At 55.3% G+C, this 17,580-nt stretch overlaps 1 protein-coding gene across 1 annotated transcript; it reads left to right on the top strand.

Annotated features, from left to right (window-relative positions):
• Positions 1 to 3,845: 3,845 nt before the first annotated feature.
• On the top strand, positions 3,846 to 17,078 carry LOC311200974 (proteasomal ATPase-associated factor 1-like; the record flags this gene model as incomplete). Its single annotated transcript, XM_084275274.1, has 12 exons — positions 3,846 to 3,892; positions 3,983 to 4,023; positions 5,202 to 5,305; positions 6,184 to 6,273; positions 7,306 to 7,404; positions 8,642 to 8,792; positions 10,504 to 10,698; positions 12,284 to 12,375; positions 13,862 to 13,977; positions 14,617 to 14,699; positions 15,533 to 15,615; positions 16,632 to 17,078. 12 exons carry the CDS (start codon positions 3,846 to 3,848, stop codon positions 16,707 to 16,709), a joined length of 1,179 nt encoding a protein of 392 aa, XP_084131400.1. The 3' UTR covers positions 16,710 to 17,078.
• Between the last annotated feature and the right edge of the window lie 502 nt (positions 17,079 to 17,580).

The raw sequence follows: 17,580 nt of genomic DNA, 5'->3' as shown, positions 1-17,580 counted from the left end.
CCCACATTCCTTGAGATTACAAACTCAACTAGGGCATGGTCACTGCAGCCCAGGCTGTCTCCAACCTTAAGACCTTTAATGATCTCCCCCACATTGGTGAGCACCAGGTCCAGCAGTGCATCGCCTCTGGTCAGTCTATCCACTATTTGAACCAGAAAGTTATCATCTACACACTCCAGGAGTCTCCTGGACCTCTTGCAGCTCGCCATGTGGTTTTCCCAGCAGATATCCGGGTGGTTAAAGTCCCCCATCAGGATGAGTGCCTGTGACCGTGATGCCTCCTGCAGATGAAGGAAGAAAGCCTCATCGGTAGTCTCTCCTTGATCAGGTGGCCTGTAGTAGACCCCTATCACCAGCTGCTCTTTATTAGCCCCATCCCTAATCCTGACCCACAGGCTTTCAACCTGCTCCTGGCCACCTTCCAGAGAGAGCTCCTCACAGTCTATCCACTTTTTAACATAGAGGGCAACCCTACCACCCTTCCTTCCTAGCCTATCCCTTCTAAAAAGGCGATACCCTTCTACGGGGGTATTCCAACTGTGGGAATCATCCCACCATGTTTCCGTGATTGCAACTAGATCATAATTCTCCAGTGACACCTGTAAATGTATTAGATGACACATTCTACCTGAAAGGAACAGCAAATCTTTTCCTCTTCACCTTCTGCAGATCACTCAGGAGTTTAAAAACCTAACACAGGCCCTCACCTCTTCACCAGCTACAAACTCGGTTAAGGGAAAGGTTCTCAAGACCTCTCCTCATGCTTTCACACTTCTTTATCTCTTCCAGCTTTTCTAAACCCTGAGACCAGCACTGAAGAGTGCTGAAAAGAGAGATCTACAGAGACTGCCATCTACGGTCCCTTCCCAGTAAATTCTACAGTGCAGTTTGCACGTTGGTAACTCCTGAGCATCACATTTCTAACTCTAAGGTCTTGCTCCTCAACAACAGACAGTTACAGCTTGGGTCCTCCTCTTTCTCTCCCTTGCACATCTCACCATCAGGCCAAGGGGGATGGAGTGAAGCTGAAGAAGGGAAGGGTTGGGTTGGATATTAGGGGGAAGTTTTTTACAGAGAAAGTGGTGAGGGGCTGGAACAGGCAGCCCAGAGAGGTGGTGGGTGCCCCATCCCTGGAAGTGTTCAAGGCCAGGTTGGGTGGGTCCTTGTAGATCCATGCCTGGAGGTTGGTGGGCCTGCCTGTGGCTTGCCTGTGGCCCCCAACCTTTCCCTCCCCTGGTTGGGTTGCGAGCCCCTTAGTGCCCGACTCCTGCGAGCACAAGCTGGCCCCAGGCACCGCTGGCACCCCCAAAAGTGGGGTGGAGGTGGCTGGTATCCCAGTGGGTTTGCTGGTGCCTGGGGGTGTGGGTGGGCTCGGAACGGGGCCAGCAGCACCCACAGGGGACCCTCACCCAGGCCCCCTCATGCTGAGCAGCGTCTCAGGGGCTGCAGTGGAGATAGGCCCTGAAGCCCTGAGGCTCGACCCAGAGGCCCTGAAGCAAGGCTGACCTCTAGATGAGTCTCACACCCCAGCACCGTGTTCCCTCCACAGCGGTCGGGATGCCGCTGTCTCTCTCTTCACATCTCTCTCAGATGGGCTTTCACCAAGGCCCGCTACTCCTTCCCCGAGCCCTGGCCCGGTGCCATGGAGGAGCTGGAAGCTCTCAAGCCATTGCCAGCCCTCCAGACCCATCAAGATCCTGAGGGACTGGGGACAGAGCCAGGGTCAGCACTTCACCAAGACTTCCCACTGGATCTGCCACTGGAGACTGACCAAGAGCAGGGCCATGGACAGGTCTGGGACAGGCCATGAGCAGCACGGACATGGAGCCTTCTCCTAGCAGACACCCAGCCATGGACATGGACAAGGAGTAGCTGGTCCTCGAGGTCATCCACACTCTGTGCAGCGTGGAGCGAGAGTGCTACAAGGAGCTACAGGCGTCTCTGGTCCTGTGGCAAGGGGCTATAAGGGGAGCCTGCAGTGTGATCCCACTTGGGGATCCCTCCCTCCAACCAATAGGAAGAAGGTGCTTGGCCAGATGAGTCTGCTGAAGCCCAGGCTGTGTCCCCGGTGTCTTGGAGAGGAGCAGCCAAGGCTGGACAAGGCTGCAGGGGAGGACTCAGTGAAGCATGAAAACACATGTGATCCCCTGTGTGCCCAGCACCGCCATAAACAATACCTGCTGAACAGCCACCAAGGCTGGGGAGTTTAGATTCCTGCTTTTCAAGGTATCACCCTCAACTCGGAGTCCTGTGCCTGTTGTGATTTTTGGCTGGCAGCCCCTGTACCCAGCTCCCAAGGAGATGCCCTCAAAGTTTCTGCCCCCCGGGAGATGCCGTGGGCAGCCTGTCCTTTCCAGCTCCCCCAAATGCCTTTCTCTTTTCTTTTTCATAGCTTTGTTCCATGGAGGCAGCATCAGAGCAGCCTCTCACTCCTGAAGAGCACCTTCCCCACCCCCACGCGGCTTCCCACGAGAGAAATTCTGCCTTCCCCATTCCCCCCTCCCACCCCAATCCTCTCCTGTGGAACATGAGGTTATCACGCTGGAAGGACGGGATGCCATGCGGAGGGACCTGGAGAAGTGGGCCCAGGGGAACCTCATGAAGTTCCACAAGGACAAGTGCAGGGTCCTGCCCTTGGGTCGGGGAAATCCTCACTGTCAATCCAGGCTGGGAGAGGACGTGGTAGAGAGCTGGTGAGAGGTGTCCCTGCCCATGGCAGGGGGTGGGACTCAATGATCTTTGAGGTCCCTCGCAGCCCTGAGCAGTCTGTGACCGTTGCTGGAAAAGCTTTGGGACAGCACAGGGAAGGACACAGAATAGAAATCCGTGGTAGGGCTGTTGCAGAGCCGAGCCTCAGCTTGGGTACCCCAAGCGCTCCCAGTTTGGGCTATTTTGGACCGGAAACACCCATCTGTCCCCAGAAGCATCCCCTCCCCCTGGTGGCACAGACAGAAAGGAGCCCTTTGGCCACCAACAGATTTAATTCCCCAGTGCTGCTGCCAGAAAATCGGGGTCAGGGGTGTGTGGCTGCCCCCCACACCTGGGCCACTGGGGGTGGGCTGGGTGACAGCACCAGCACCAAAGGTCCCCAGTGATTTCAGTTCCCAGGTGGTGAAGCAGGGTGGGCTTGGTGTGAGCCAGGTGCTGCTCCACGGGGCTGGGTGTCACGCTGCCGGCGTGCCATGCACTCGCCGAAAGCACGGACCTGGGGCTGGCAATGGCGCCAGTCCTGCCGCGCCGCCATGCAGTCCTGCAGCTCCCGGTGCTGCGCGGTGCAGCCCGTGCGTGAGATCATGGCGTCCACTGGGTCCTCCTCCTCCTCAGTCTTCTCCAACGACGGAGAGTTCCTGGCGTGCCCGGGTCTCGCCATCGCTGAGCCAGGCTGGAGCAAGGAAGCAGGGTTTGGGGTGCTACCTTCCCCTTCTTTGGGGGCACAAATTTCCGGGTGCCCAACACCCCACCCGTGGGTGCTCAGCACCCTCCTCACCCCCCACCTGCCCTTTCGCCCCAGCACGAGCCGTGCACTTTCTATGCCACTCCCGCGGGGGTCCAGCACCGGCCCCCACGGCCCCCCTTTCCCTTTCCCTTCCCCTTTCATTGCCTGCCCCCTCCCCCTCCATTGCCTTGCCCGCGCCCGCGCCCGCGCCCGCCCCCGCCCCCGCCCCCGCCCCCCCCATACCCCTCCCCGTGCCTACCCAGCGGCGCAGCGCGGCCCCTTTAAGCCCGGTGACGGGGCGGGGCGCGGCTGTGGAAGCGCCCGCTCACTGGCGGCGTCTTTCCCTTTGCGCTTGGCGGGGGGCGGCGGGCAGGCCGGAGGCGGCAGAGGCGGCGTTGGCCGCGCTGGGATGGCGGCGGCGCTGCGGGTGCAGAGCGACTGGAGCCGGGCGCTGAGGTGGGCGCGGCCCTCGCCGTCCCCTTCCCCCGCTCCCTTCTCTGCTCTCTTTCCTCCGGCTCCGCTCACAGCCGCTCTTCCTCTCCGCAGGAGGGACGAGGGTGAGGCCTGGCTGAGCTGCCGCAGCCCTGGTGAGTGCTGAGGCGGTGTGGGGGGGCTCAGGGGGTGGCGGGCTGGGGCGAGAGGAGGCACACGGGGACACAGCACGGGCAGTGCTGTCAGGGACCGCAGAGATGGTTGAGTCCCGCCCCCTGCCATGGGCAGGGACACCTCTCACCAGCCCCAGCTGCTCAAGGCCCCATCCAACCCAGCCTTGGACACCTCCAGGGAGGGGGCAGCCACCACTTCCCTGGGCACCCTGTGCCAGGGCCTCACCACCCTCAGAGGGAAGAATTTCTTCCCATTATCCAATCTAAATTTCCCCCCTTCCAGTTTAAACCCGTCCCCCCTCGTCCTGTGTCTCCCTGCCCTTCTGAAAAGTCCCTCCCCAGCTTTCCTGTAGCCCCTTCAGGGACTGGAAGGTGCTGTAAGATCTCCCCAGAGCCTTCTCTTCCCCAGGCTGACCCAGACCACCTCTCCCAGCCTGGCTTCACAGCAGAGGTGCTCCAGCCCTCTGATCATTTCCGTGGCCTCCTCTGGGCTTGTTCCACCAGTCCCATGTGCTGCTTACGTTGGGGACTCCAGAGCTGGATGCAGTATTCAAGAAATTAATTAGGTTTTTATCTAGTATAAACAGGGCAAGTGAATAGTTTTCAACTCTGTGCTCATGTTTTGTTCTAAAATCTGTCTCTAAGGGCTAAATTATATGAAATGCTCCAGGCTGGGTTGGTGTAAAGAATTGCAGCAAAATTCCTTTCAGGTCCAGCTGAATCCATAACTTTTCCTTGTGTTTGTCAGGTTAATCAAGATCTTACTCACTTTTACAGTGCTAAACCCGAGGTTGAAACTAATAGCATTTACAGGATCCTAGAATCCCCTGGGTTAGAAGAGACCCTTGAGTTCACCGAGTCCAATCAGGGCCTGGTCCACCTCTAGATCATGTCCTTAAGCTCTTCATCTACACCCCTTTTAAATACCTCAAGTCTGGGGCTTAAGGGGGTGGAGGGGTGCTGTGGGTTAGGAGAGATGAGGGCAGTTGGGGGGCTGTGTAAGAAGGAGTGAGGGCGGTTGGGAGTGTTTCCTGTGTCTCAGGGAGGGCTGAGGGTGGTTGGGAGGGGTGCCCTGTGGTTTGGGGCGGGCTGAGGGGAAGATAAGCTGGGGAGGGGGTGGGGTTGAGAGGTGGCTGAGCTGATGGCTGTTCTCCCCACAGGGAAGCCCACCCTGTACGGCAGCTTGACCCGCCGTGGGCTCAGCACTGAGGGCGTCCCTGACATCGCTGCTTCCGAGGGCTTCGTGGTTGGGGAAGTCACCGAGGTGCTGGGGTGGGCTGGGGGATCGGTAACTGCCTTCTGTGTGTGAAGGGGTGGTACTGTTATACCAGCCAAAATAAGAGCCTAAAACTGTTTCCCAGTTCCCTGCATGGATTATCCAGCTGTCCTTGGCACCTCGCCTGTGCTGGGTCCTGGAGCTGGTCCGTAGCATCCGCTCATGAGTCTCCCTCTCTGGAGGTATTCAAGACCCATCTTGAGTTCCCAAGGTGAACTCAACTACAAGCCCCAAGCTGCTGTTCCCAGACTGCCACTGGTCACACACAGCCAAACTGGTGAGGTGGAACAGGTCTGGAACGAGGTGTACAGGGAAGGCAACAGCTCCCAGCAAAACAAAGTATATGGAGCAGGAGATCACCAGTATCTTCTCATGGAAGAACTTTTCCTGGTGAGGGTGAGGGAGCCCTGGGACAGGCTGCCCAGGGGGGTGTGGAGTCTCCTTCTCTGGAGATATTCCAGCCCTGTCTGGATGCCGACCTGTGCGCCCTGTCCTAGGGAGCTGCTTTGGCAGGGGGTTGGACCTGATGATCTCCTGAGGTTCCTTCCAACCCCTGGGATTTTGTGATCATGCTGGGGTCGTGTGTCCCATAATCTTAGCATCTCCTGACTTAGAAGGGACCCACATGGATCATAGAGTTCAACTCCTGGCTCTACACAGGCCCAGCCAACTCCTGTGGCCATAATGGCCATCACTTCCCACCCCAGGCTTTGTGTCTTGCAGCAGTAGAACGAAGCAAGCCCAACACTCTGCTTCATCCCTCCTCAGGCTCTTGAGAGACCACAGCCAGGTCCAAACCACAGTTCCACCTCGACAGCCTGACGGCCCTTCTAACTCTTCTTCTTCCCTTTTCTTCCCTCCTCTAGAAAAGCATTCTCATTTCTTGTCCACATGAAAATGCATCCACAAAGTTTCTGGCTCCTTACACAACTTTTTCCAGGATTCATCAGAAAAGTGTAAGTAACCTTGTGAAATGAGGTGGGGGGGAAACACATGGGACTGACCCCGAGCTTTCGCAGCGTGTCTCAGGCGTGTTGCATGCTTGGTCTGAGGGTTGACCAGCAGTGTGACTTCATATTTGAACTGGGTCATTAAATGTTATAGGATCAGAGAAACTTGGGGAAGTTGCTTGTGATTGGGAAAGCTGGAGAGCTGGGCAGGGAGAAACCAGGTGAGGTTTGATAAAAGCAAGTGGAGAGTCTTGCACTTGGGAAAGAATTGTACAGGCTGGGGGTGAGCTGCTGGAGAGGAGCTCTTCAGAGAAGGACTTGGAGGTCCTGGTGGGTGACAGGGTGGCCATGAGCCAGCAGTGTGCCCAAGGAGGCCAATGGGATCCTGGGGTGCATGAAGAGGAGCGTGGCCAGCAGGTCAAAGGAGGGGATCATCCCCCTCTGCTCTGCCCCGGTCAGGTCACACTTGGAGTGTTGTGTTCAGTTCTGGGCTCCCTGGTATAAAAGGGACAGGGATCTCCTGGAGAGAGTCCAGAGGAGGGACACGGAGATGATGAAAGGCCTGGAGCATCTCCCCTGTGAGGAAAGGCTGAGTGAGCTGGGGCTGTTCAGCCTGGAGAGAAGCAGCCTGAGAGGGGATCTGATCAATGGTTATCAATATCTGAAGGGTGGGACACAGGGGGACATGGCCAGCCTCTTCTCAGTGTCTGTGGGGACAGGACAGGGGGCGATGGCTTCAAGTTGGAAGTTTCTTGGGGTCCCTTCCAACCCAGACCAGTCTGTGATTCGATGATTCTTGTCCTTGTGTAAGGGTGTTAAGTGTTAGAAGAGCGTTACCAGGCTGGAACTGTGAAGCCGTGGTGATGGAAACTCTGCGAGGTGCTTTAAATCCCCCCAGCAGTGTATGTCTGGGGGTGACAGTAGCACCCGGGGATGTACTTAGCAGGTCTCCCCCAGCAAGGAATTAGGCTCTGGAGCAGAAAACCCTTTGTAGGAGGTGACACAAAGCTAATGTTTGGTGTTTCCACCCTCCTGCAGGTTACCTGTCTCGACATTTCCAGCGGCGGTGGGCTCGGCGTGTCAACCAGCACAGATGGGACCATGAAAATCTGGCAGGCTGCAAATGGAGAAATAAGAGTAAGAGCATCTAGCTTTGATGTTGTGTGTTGGCTGTGACCTTAACAAAGTCCTTTGACCATGAATTCAGTCAGGCTACCCATACACTGTGGCCTAGGGAAGGTGGGAACCTGACTTTTGATTGCAGAGCTAATTGAAATTATCCACCTGGGAGGTTTGAAGTTCAATCTCTTGGAAAGCCTGACTGCTCCCAAGGGAAATGATGGCTGGCAATCCAGAGGGAAATCCCAGGTTGAAAACGAGAAAGGGTGGTTAGGAATGACAGCTCCTAACCTGTGTGCTGCAAGCCCTGAATTGGCTTCTGCAGTAGAGAAGAGGTGAGGAAAAAGACTCCTGCCTGTGATGAATTAACTGGGTCGTGGCTAGAAACACCGGTTACTGTGGTTCTTGTGCAGCTTGACCTGTCAGCTGCTTGTTTAGCAATGGATAAAGACATTTCACCCGTTCTTAGAACCAAATGTAGCATCCTTTGCTGTGTAATTAGCGACTCCAGCAGTGGAGGGAGGCACAAAGTGGACCTGCCAGCTCTGTGCCTGCCTCAAATTGAGATGAGTTCCCTTGCAAGAACCCAGACCCAGAGGATTTGAGCTTAATCCACTGCCCACGTGTGAACACCAAGTTTTAGAATCCCAGACTGATCTGGGTTGGAAGGGACCCCAAGGATCACAGAGTTCCAACCGCCCTGCCACAGGCAGGGCCACCAACCTCCAGGCCTGGAGCTACACAAGGGTGCCCAGGGCCCCATCCAACCTGGCCTTGAACACCCCCAGGTACAGGGCACCCACCCCCTCTCTGGGCAGCCCGTTCCAGCCCCTCACCACTCTTTCTGGAAAGAACTTCCCCCTAATATCTAATTTAAACCTCCCCTCTGTTAGCTTTAATCCACCCCCCTTGTCCTGCCATTAATTACCCTTTTAATAAGCCATTTCCCCTCCTGTTTATCTGCTTCCTTTAGGGAAGGGAAGGCTGCAGTGAGGTGCCCCCAGCTCCTTAAGTCTCTCTCCGTAGGGGAGGTGCTCCAGCCCTCTGATCATCTCCATGGCTCCTCTGACCCCTCTCCAACAGTCCCACATCTTTCTTGTGTTGGGGCCCCAGCTCTGGACACAGGACTCCAGCTGGGGCCTCCCGAGGGCAGAGCAGAGAGGGACAATCCCCTCTTCTCCAGTGTCACAGCTCAAGAGTCGCTCTGTGTAAGGGTGATAACAATGGAACTAGCACGTAGTTCTTTGTTTTCCAGAGACTGTTGGAAGGCCATGTGTATGATGTGAATTGTTGCAGGTTTTTTCCATCGGGCCTGGTGGTTCTGAGTGGAGGAATGGATGCCCAGCTAAAGATCTGGTCAGCAGAAGATGCCAGCTGCGTAGTAACATTTAAAGGTCACAAAGGAGGTACAGAGTGCTCAGGCTTTAAACACTGCTTCATCTGCCATGTGTATAACTGTTTTGTGCCTGAGGGGTAACGGTCAGTCACCAGCCTACTGGAACAGGCTGCCCAGGAGGGGAGAAGCCTCCCTTGTAAGGCAAGACAAGACAACCCCTTTTTCCTTTTTCTCCTTTGGGTTTTGGGGAAATATTTTGACTCCTCCAAGTCTCAGGATGTCACCATGTGAAGATGCCCTGGCTGCAGGGCTAACCAAGGGTCAATAAAAGCTGGGACTTGGCTACAGAAGCCCAGCCAGAGGTAGATTTTGAGTGGCATGTGGTCAGGGCTGTGGGCTTTGGCTTCTGCCCCCTCAGAAATCTGAAATGCGTTTAAAAGATGTGCCGGTTCTGAGGATAAACCTGGCTGGACCTGTGTGGAGCCAGGAGTTGGACTCGGTGATCCATATGGGTCCCTTCCAAGTCAGGAGATTCTGGGATAAACAGCTCTAGGGTGAGGCTGAAGGCCACTCTCTACAGGGCGATGACAGGAAGAGTTTCATCTAGTGCAGTCACTACAGATATTTCTATTTGAGTTCTGGGAGCTTGATAGAATCACAAGGCTGGAAAAGACCTTAAGATCATCAAGTCCAACCATTCCCATCCTAAGCACAACCATAACCCTAAGTACCTCATCTACCCTTTTTTTAAAACACCCCCAGGGGTGGAGACTCAGCCCCCTCCCTGGGCAGCCTGTTCCACAGCCCCACAACTCTTCCAGGGAAGAACTTTTCCCTCCCATCTGAGCTGACCCTGCCCTGGTGCAGCTTGAGCCCATTTCTCTTTGTCCCATCTCCTGTCCCCTGGCTGAAGAGACCATCACCCACCTCTCTGCACCCTCCTGGCAGGTCAGTGGAGACACTGAGAAGGTCTCCCCTCAGCCTCCTGTTCCCAAGGCTCAACACCCCCAGCTCCCTCAGCTGCTCCTCAGATGATTTGCAAAGCATCAATTAAATCCTCTAACCATCATTTTTCAGATCCAGACTCAACATCCCCATGGTTAACTCTTTTGGGGATGTTAGCAACTGGAATGAACTGTGCTTCTGATGTTGCTGTAGCTGGATGATGTGGATGCTTCTTGCCCCACACAAGCCTTAGCATGATCCAGAGTTGGGCTGGGCTTGGACTTCTGTCCAAGTTAGAGGCTGATTTTGGAGCTGGAAACTCAGCTGTGATATCAGCTCAGTCTGAGGCAAGGTGTTGCCAATTATTTTACTGGTGATTCATGAAGTCACAGAAGCATAGGGGTTGGAAGGCACCTCCAGAGCCCATTGGGTCCAACCCCCCTGCCAAAGCAGCTCCCTAGGACAGATCACACAGGTCGGTGTCCAGCCGGGGCTGGAATATCTCCAGAGAAGGAGACTCCACACCCCCCGAGCAGCCTGTCCCAGGGCTCCCTCACCCTGACCATGAAAAGTTCTTCCATGATACTGGTGATAATCTGCCTTTGTGCCAGGTGATGGCTCCTGCTCCATATGCTTTGCTTTGCTGGGGGCTGTTGCCTTCCCCGTACACCTCGTTCCAGACTTGTTCCAGCTCAGCCAGTTTGGCTGTGTGTGACCGGTGGCAGTCTGGGATCAGCACTTTGGGGCTTGTAGCGCAGTTCACCTTGGGCAATGAGCTGCTGCGTCTGTCCGTCTTCCATGCTGTCTGTCTGACTGTGGCCTTTGCCTTGACACAGGTATTTTGGACACTGCCATTGTGGATCGGGGAAGAAATGTCCTCTCCTGCTCTAGGGATGGCACCGTGCTTCTCTGGGACTGCGGGAAATCCTCCTGCCTGGGTGTCATCGCTGACTGTGGCTCTCCTGTCAACGGCATCGCTGTGGGTGCTGCTGACAGCTCCCTCAACCTGGGCTCGCCTGAAAAAGCTCCTAGTAAGGATCTTGCTCTTAAAAATTCATATTTCTTCTCCTAGCCCAAACTGCTTAGGTTTGTCACCAATAATGCTGAGTGTGGAGCTTGCTTCTGTGCCCCTCCTATCTGGGGAAGGGACCCTGGGTGACCAGACCAGAGCACTCTGGTCCTGTGGAGGAGTTGAGCGTTATCAAGCAGGTTAAGACCGACTGAGTCTCTCTAATTGCTCCTGGGGTGTCTCAGTTACTGTTACACAGCCAGGGAATTTGAGTATTATAAAGGAAAAGCTTTATGTGGAGTGAACTGGAGACACATGGCTCTTTCCTTGTGGTGGTGTGGCTCTGGCTGGAGGCCAGACATCCACCAAAGCTGCTCTGTCAGTGCCCTTCTCAGCTGGACAGGGGGAAAATAGATATTGAGGGGCTCAGGAGTGGAGATAAGGGCAGGGAGAGATCATTCCACAATCAGCGTCAGGGGCAGAACAGACTCAACAGGGAATAAAGGAGAGAGACTCTAATTGATGGCACTGCCCTGCACCCCCAGTGACACCAGAGTTGGGTGATGAGAAGTGTGGCCAGATCTTAAAGCACCTCCCCCCACCCCTCCCTTGTCAGCAGACTGAGCTTTAGCCAGGATTTCACTCCCTTCTTCCCCCCATTGTGGAACGGGGAGGGTCAGGGACTGGGGGAATGGGGATTTGGGTCAGTTTCTCACGAGCTGTTTTCCTTCCTTCTTAGCTGGGGAGGGAGGGATGGGGGCATTCCTCACCCCCTCTCCCTGCTGCACTGTGGGGTCCCACCCACAGCAGACAGTCCTCCAGGAACTTCTCCCGACATGAATCCTTTCCTGTGGGGCTTGAGCTCCTCACCAAGTGCCTCAGCGTGGGTCCTTCCATGGGGAGCCGACCTTCAGGCCCACCCAGACTCCTCCAGCCTGGTCCCCTACAGGGTCACAAGCTTCCCTCCCCCCTGCCCAGCAGACCTGCTTCGGTGTGGGTCTGTCTGTCCACAGGCTCCAGGTTTCACTGCCAGGAGCTTGCTCACACCTGGGATTCCTACGGGGTCACAGCGCCCTTCAGGTGTTCCCACCTGCTCCAGCACGGGATCGTCCATGGGCTGTAGATGGGATCTCTGCTCCCTGTCATCATCCATGGGCTGTGGGGGGACACCCAATCCACCATGGGTTTCTCCAGGGGCTGCAGGGGCATCTTTCTCTCCGGCACCTGGGGTGCCTCCTCCACCCTTCCCTGCCCTTGGTAGCTGCACAGCTCCTCACATCTTCACTCCCTTCTCTGGGGGCACAAAGCAGCTGCTTGAGGGTTTGTTTCTCCTCACTGTGGTTCCCAGAGATGCTGTGACCATCGCTGATGGGCTCGGCCTTGGTCAGCAACGAGTCCGGCCTTGAGCCATCTGGTGTTTGCTCTGTGGGGCCTGCAGAGAGCTTCTGGCTGCTTTTTGGCAGCCCCCCTTCTCCATGAGAACCCAGCCACCCAAAACTGTGAGACTCAGGGTACAGAGTTAACACCATTACGGGTTCAGCTGTCGGGTTTGGGTATCACCAAGGCTCATTCCGTCCCCCGCTGGAGTGAACTGATGTCTTTGTCAGGTGACCGTGAGGTTGGGACAGAAGGGAAAGTCCTGCTGCTGGCTCGAGAAGATAAGAAGCTTCAAGGAGTGGGACTGCAGAGCAGGCAGCCGGTAAGGGGACTCTCAGAGGTGTTTCCCTGGGGAAGGTGCTAGAAAATCCGCTCAGAGGCATCAGGCCTTTGGCTTCTGTTTCCTTGGGTTGGAAGCTGTGGGTTGTGTGGCTGCCCAGAGCACTGGGCTGAGGAATGAAACCAGGTTCAAAACAACCCAGATCAGTGAGGTGGTTAGTGTTAATCCTGTTCCTTTCCCCTGGTGAGGTCCCCCCCAGGCCACACAACGGGACAGAGCCAGGCCAGGTGGTGGTGGGGAGCTGATCCACCTGCCTTTGGGCTTGTGTGCTCCCCAGATATGCTCTAAACGAAACACCAGTACCACAAAGTGGTGCTGTCTGTGCTTCCCACTGGCCAGATTTATTTGAGAGGGGGGAGGTTAAGGATTAGGAATTGGCTCTGGAATTTAACCCAGGTACTGGGTTAAATGAAAGGCTCTTTAAACACTGGCCAGTAGATGTCACCGTGAGTGCAGGAACCGCAGGCTGCCTCCTGCATCCAGAGTGGAAAGCTGCTCTTGGTTCTGCCTGGTGTTTTAACCACGGTGTGAAGGGAACCTCAGGTGGTCAGCAGTCCATTGCTCTCCTTTTGGAGAGGGAAGATGGTGGTGAATGGAGTCACAAGTGGTGTTCCTCAGGGGTTGGTCCTCCAACCCACCCTCTTTAATATCTTCATTGATGATTTGGAGGAGGGAATTGTGTGCTCCTTCAGTAAGTTTGCAGATGACACCAAGTTAGGGGGAAGTGTGGATCTGGCAGAGGGTGGGAATGCCCTCCAGAGGGACCTGGGCAGCTTGGATCGATGGGGAGAGGCCAGTGGGATGGAGTTCAACACGGTGACACGACGGATCATGACGTGAGGAGGTCTCCCCTCAGCCTCCTCCAGGCTGAACACCCACAGCTCCCTCAGCCACTCCACGTAGGATCAAATCTCAGCCTTTTGGCTAAGAGTGTAGTGTCTCTTCTTATCAGTTTAATATCTGATACGTCCTTGATGAGAGGGTTTTATATTAAATGAATTTTTCGTCTTGGGAGTTGAACCCTGAATTTGCCTGTGGCAGGGGGGTGGGAACTTGGGGTCCCTTCCAACCCAGACCATTCTGTGATCCTGTGATTTGCCCTCCAGCCCCTTCCCCAGCCTGGTTGCCCTTCTCTGGACACATTCCAGGACCTCGGCGTCCTTCTTACGGTGAGGAGCCCAGAACTGGACCCAACAGTCGAGGTGCAGCCTCACCAGTGCCCAGTCCAGGGACACAGGATCATCGAGTCCAACCCCAGGATCCAGGAGCATTTCCTGACTGCGCCGTGTCTGCTGACTTGGCGAGACTGATCCTGGAGACCTGTTCTCCTGCCCATCTTGGAGCAGGGCTGAGGGGTTACTAACCTGGCTCTGGGTTTGCCAGTTTGTGCTGTGGCTCCTGGAACTTCTGGGTGTCCCGTGGCCTCATCTGTCAGTGTCTGACCCTTGCATTTGTTCTGTGTCCTCAGGTGTTCCTCTTCATCGGATCCGATGCGTTCAACTGCTGCACGTTCCTCTCTAGTACCTACATCCTAGCAGGGACTCAGGATGGGAACATCTATCAGCTGGATGTGAGAAATATTAGGTGAGTGTGTGCCAGGAGCTGGGAGTTAATGAACAACCAACATGATCTCCTACTGGAAGGCGACCTGCTCAGTAAAAGGATCATATAATCATAGACTGGTCTGGGTTGGAAGGGACCCCAAGGATCATAGAGTTCCCACCCCCTGCCACAGGCAGGGCCAACAACCTCCAGGCCTGGATCTACACAAGGTTGCCCAAGGCCCCAGACCAACCTGGCCTTGAACACACCCACGGATGGGCCACCCACCACCTCTCTGGGCAGCCTGTTCAAGAGGGCAAGGTGTGGATGTTGTCTACCTGGACTTAGTAAAGCCATTGATGCTGTTTGTTAGGGCACTCTCCTGGAGAACCTGGCTACTCAGGGCTTGGGTGGGCTTACGCTTCACTGGGTAAGAAAAAGAGCTGGATCCCCGGGCCCAAAGAGTTGTGGTGAATGGAGTTAAATCCAGTTGGTGGCCGGTCACAAGTGGTGTTCCCTGGGCTCAGTTCCCAGACACTCCTGGGTGATCACTGATCACACCCCCACGTCCTGCAGATGTTCCTCCTGTTATCTTCTAACCCTGAGCTCGTATTCACGCATTGGGGTGGGCTCCTGACTACAGCCTGTAACCACCTTCCTTGTTTCTTCTCCTCCTTCTAGTGCTCCAATCCAGGTGATCCATAGATCAGGAGCACCAGTGCTTTCGCTGCTCCCATACCGAGACGGATTTATCGCCAGCCAAGGTACCTCAAGTGTTCCCCTCTTCCAGTAGAAATTGTAGAAGCAAATTGAGGAGCTTTGTGCTCTTCGTTACCCTTTTACATATAAGCACAGTCTGTGTGGGCAGTGTGTCCCTGGCAATGAGTGAGGGGATGTAGCTGTGTTACATGGCTGCTGTTGGCATCATGAGTTCCGTTCCTCACCTTCCCTGTGTTCCTCCAGAATAGGGTCTGAGGGCGCCTCTCGGCTGCTAGAGCCTTTTCTCATCTCTCTGACATCTTCACAGCATGTTTCCCTCTGTACCCTGTGATCAGTGACCCTGTACTGGGCATTGGTGAGGCTGCTCCTCCAGTGCTGAGTCCAGTTCTGGGCTCCTCACCATCAGAAGGACATGGAGGTCCTGGAGCAAGTCCAGAGAAGGGCAGCCAGGCTGGGGAAGGGGCTGGAGGGCAAATCCTCTGAGGAGTGGGTGAGGGAGCTGGGGGTGTTGAGCCTGGAGAAGAGGAGGCTGAGGGGAGACCTTCTCAGCGCCTCCACTGACCTGCCAGGAGGGTGCAGAGAGGTGGGTGATGGTCTCTTCAGCCAGGGGACAGGAGATGGGACAAGGGGAAATGGGCTCAAGCTGCACCAGGGCAGGGTCAGCTCAGATGGGAGGGAAAAGTTCTTCCCTGGCAGAGTTGTGGGGCTGTGGAACAGGCTGCCCAGGAAGGGGGCTGCGTTGGACTTGATGAGCTTAAAGGTCTTTTCCAACCTCAGGATTCTGTGCCCAGGCCTTTTCACTGGGCCCACTGGAGCTGTCTGTAATTAAGAGCGTGGCTCACTTCACTAATCGCCCTGTTTTCCTTCCTCTGGCCAGGCGATGGAACCTGCTTCATCATTCAGCAAGACCTCGATTACATCCTGGATCTCACAGAAGCGGACTGTGACCCTGTGTACAAGGTGAGGGATGCTGTCTTATCACCCCAGGTAAGGGGTGTAGGGAAGCTTGATGCCAGGTAGCAGGCAGCTGCCCTTATCTCAGGACTTGGCAGCCTGCACCTCAGGTTCCTTCACACAGTTGCCTTTTAAGCTGGTTTCCCCCCCTCCCCCAAATAATCTAAATATTTGGCATAAACAAACCCTCTGGCCTCTTATCTGCATCATGCAGGAGCGATACCAAAGCAGCAGAGTAGCTTGGTTGTTGGAGCAGCTCTGGCAGAATTAACTGAGCTGTGAATTAATTGCTTGGAGGATCCTTGGGGGTAGAAGCAACAGCTGGCTGGGCACTGCTGCCTCTTCTCTTGCCCCCTGGTGACTCGGGACCCAAAAGCAGGCCTCTGGCTCCTGTGTTTCCGGACACCCCGCTGCCCTTGGGAGTGTGACACGGGTTCCCTCAGCTCTCAGCTTGGTGGTGCCAGTGGAAATGTGCTTTTGGTTTTAACCCACAGAATCACCAGGTTGGAAAAGTCCCTTAAGCTCAGGGAGTCCTGTCCTGTGCTGACCCAGATCTCTCAGTACCTCATCTCCCCATCTGTTAAACACCCCCTTGGGATGGGGACTCAGCCCCTTCCCTGGGCAGCCTGTTCCACAGCCCCACAACTCTGCCAGGGAAGAACTTTTCCCTCCCATCTGAGCTGACCCTGCCCTGGTGCAGCTTGAGCCCATTTCCCCTTGTCCCATCTCCTGTCCCCTGGCTGAAGAGACCATTGCCCACCTCTCTGCAGCCTCCTGTCAGGTAGCTGTAGGTGCTGAGAAGGTCTCCCCAACCCACTCCAGCTCTGCCAGCCAGTTTTCCCCCTTCTAAGTACCACTCCTGTGGAGGCTGAGATCTGACCCACACAACTCCTTGGTGTCTCACCCCCTTTTTGCATTTAACAGAAGAACCTCTGGAATCAATGCCAGAAACAGGCTGTTAGCTGTCACTTGAGCAGCAACTCTCCTTAAATCCCACTCACTTTCCCCTCCCTCTTTTTCAGGTAGCTGCTTGGGAGAAGCAAATTTACACGTGCTGCAGAGATGGCATAGTGAGGAGATACCAACTTTCTGACCTTTAGTTGCCTGGATCAGTGTGGAGTTGCACCAAAGTAACTCTTCCAAGCTTATTTTCTGGGGTGGTGTGTTTGAGGTGCGTGTGTAGAAGCTTCTGAGGCCTGTGGAATCTTCTGAGGCCGTTGGGATGAGCGGGCTCTGTACAGCTGTTTTTGGGGATGTTTCTTACTGTGGGACAACTTTGGATTTTTTTTTTTTTTTATTGAGTGGGAGAGAGGGGCTCTGAGGTGTCAGGGAGGGTCTTGTGCTGCCACACATCTTCTCACTGCTGGCATGGGGCGTGGGGGGTGTGTGTGTAAAATAATAAAATATATTGGATGTGGGGGTGACCTTATGGCAGAATGGCCTGAAATAAAGCAACTGCTTTAGTAACACCATGTGGGAAATACATTTTCACAGACTCACAGAACTGCAGGGGTTGGAAGGGACCTCCAGAGCCCATCGGGTCCAACCCCCCTGCCAAAGCAGCTCCCTAGGACAGGTCGCACAGGTCGGCGTCCAGACGGGGCTGGAATATCTCCAGAGAAGGAGACTCCACACCCCCCTGGGCAGCCTGTCCCAGGGCTCCCTCACCCTCACTGGGAAGAAGCTCTTCCCCAGATTGGTGTGGAACTCCCTGTGCTCCAACTTGAGGCCATCGCCCCTTGTCCTGTCCCCACAGACAATGAGAAGAGGCTGGCCATGTCCCCCTGTGTCCCACCCTTCAGATATTGATACCCATTGATCAGATCCCCTCTCAGGCTGCTTCTCTCCAGGCTGAACAGCCCCAGCTCACTCAGCCTTTCCTCGAGGGGAGATGCTCCAGGCCTTTCATCCTCTCCGTGTGCCTCCCTCCTCTGGACTCTCTCCAGGAGCTCCAGGAAAACTCATTTTAAA

The sequence above is a fragment of the Gallinula chloropus genome, assembly GCF_964237585.1.
Source record: "Gallinula chloropus genome assembly, chromosome: 1".
NCBI classification, from domain to species: domain Eukaryota; kingdom Metazoa; phylum Chordata; class Aves; order Gruiformes; family Rallidae; genus Gallinula; species Gallinula chloropus.
Note: the sequence above shows the minus strand (reverse complement) of the source record. Positions and strands in the feature narration are given on the sequence as shown.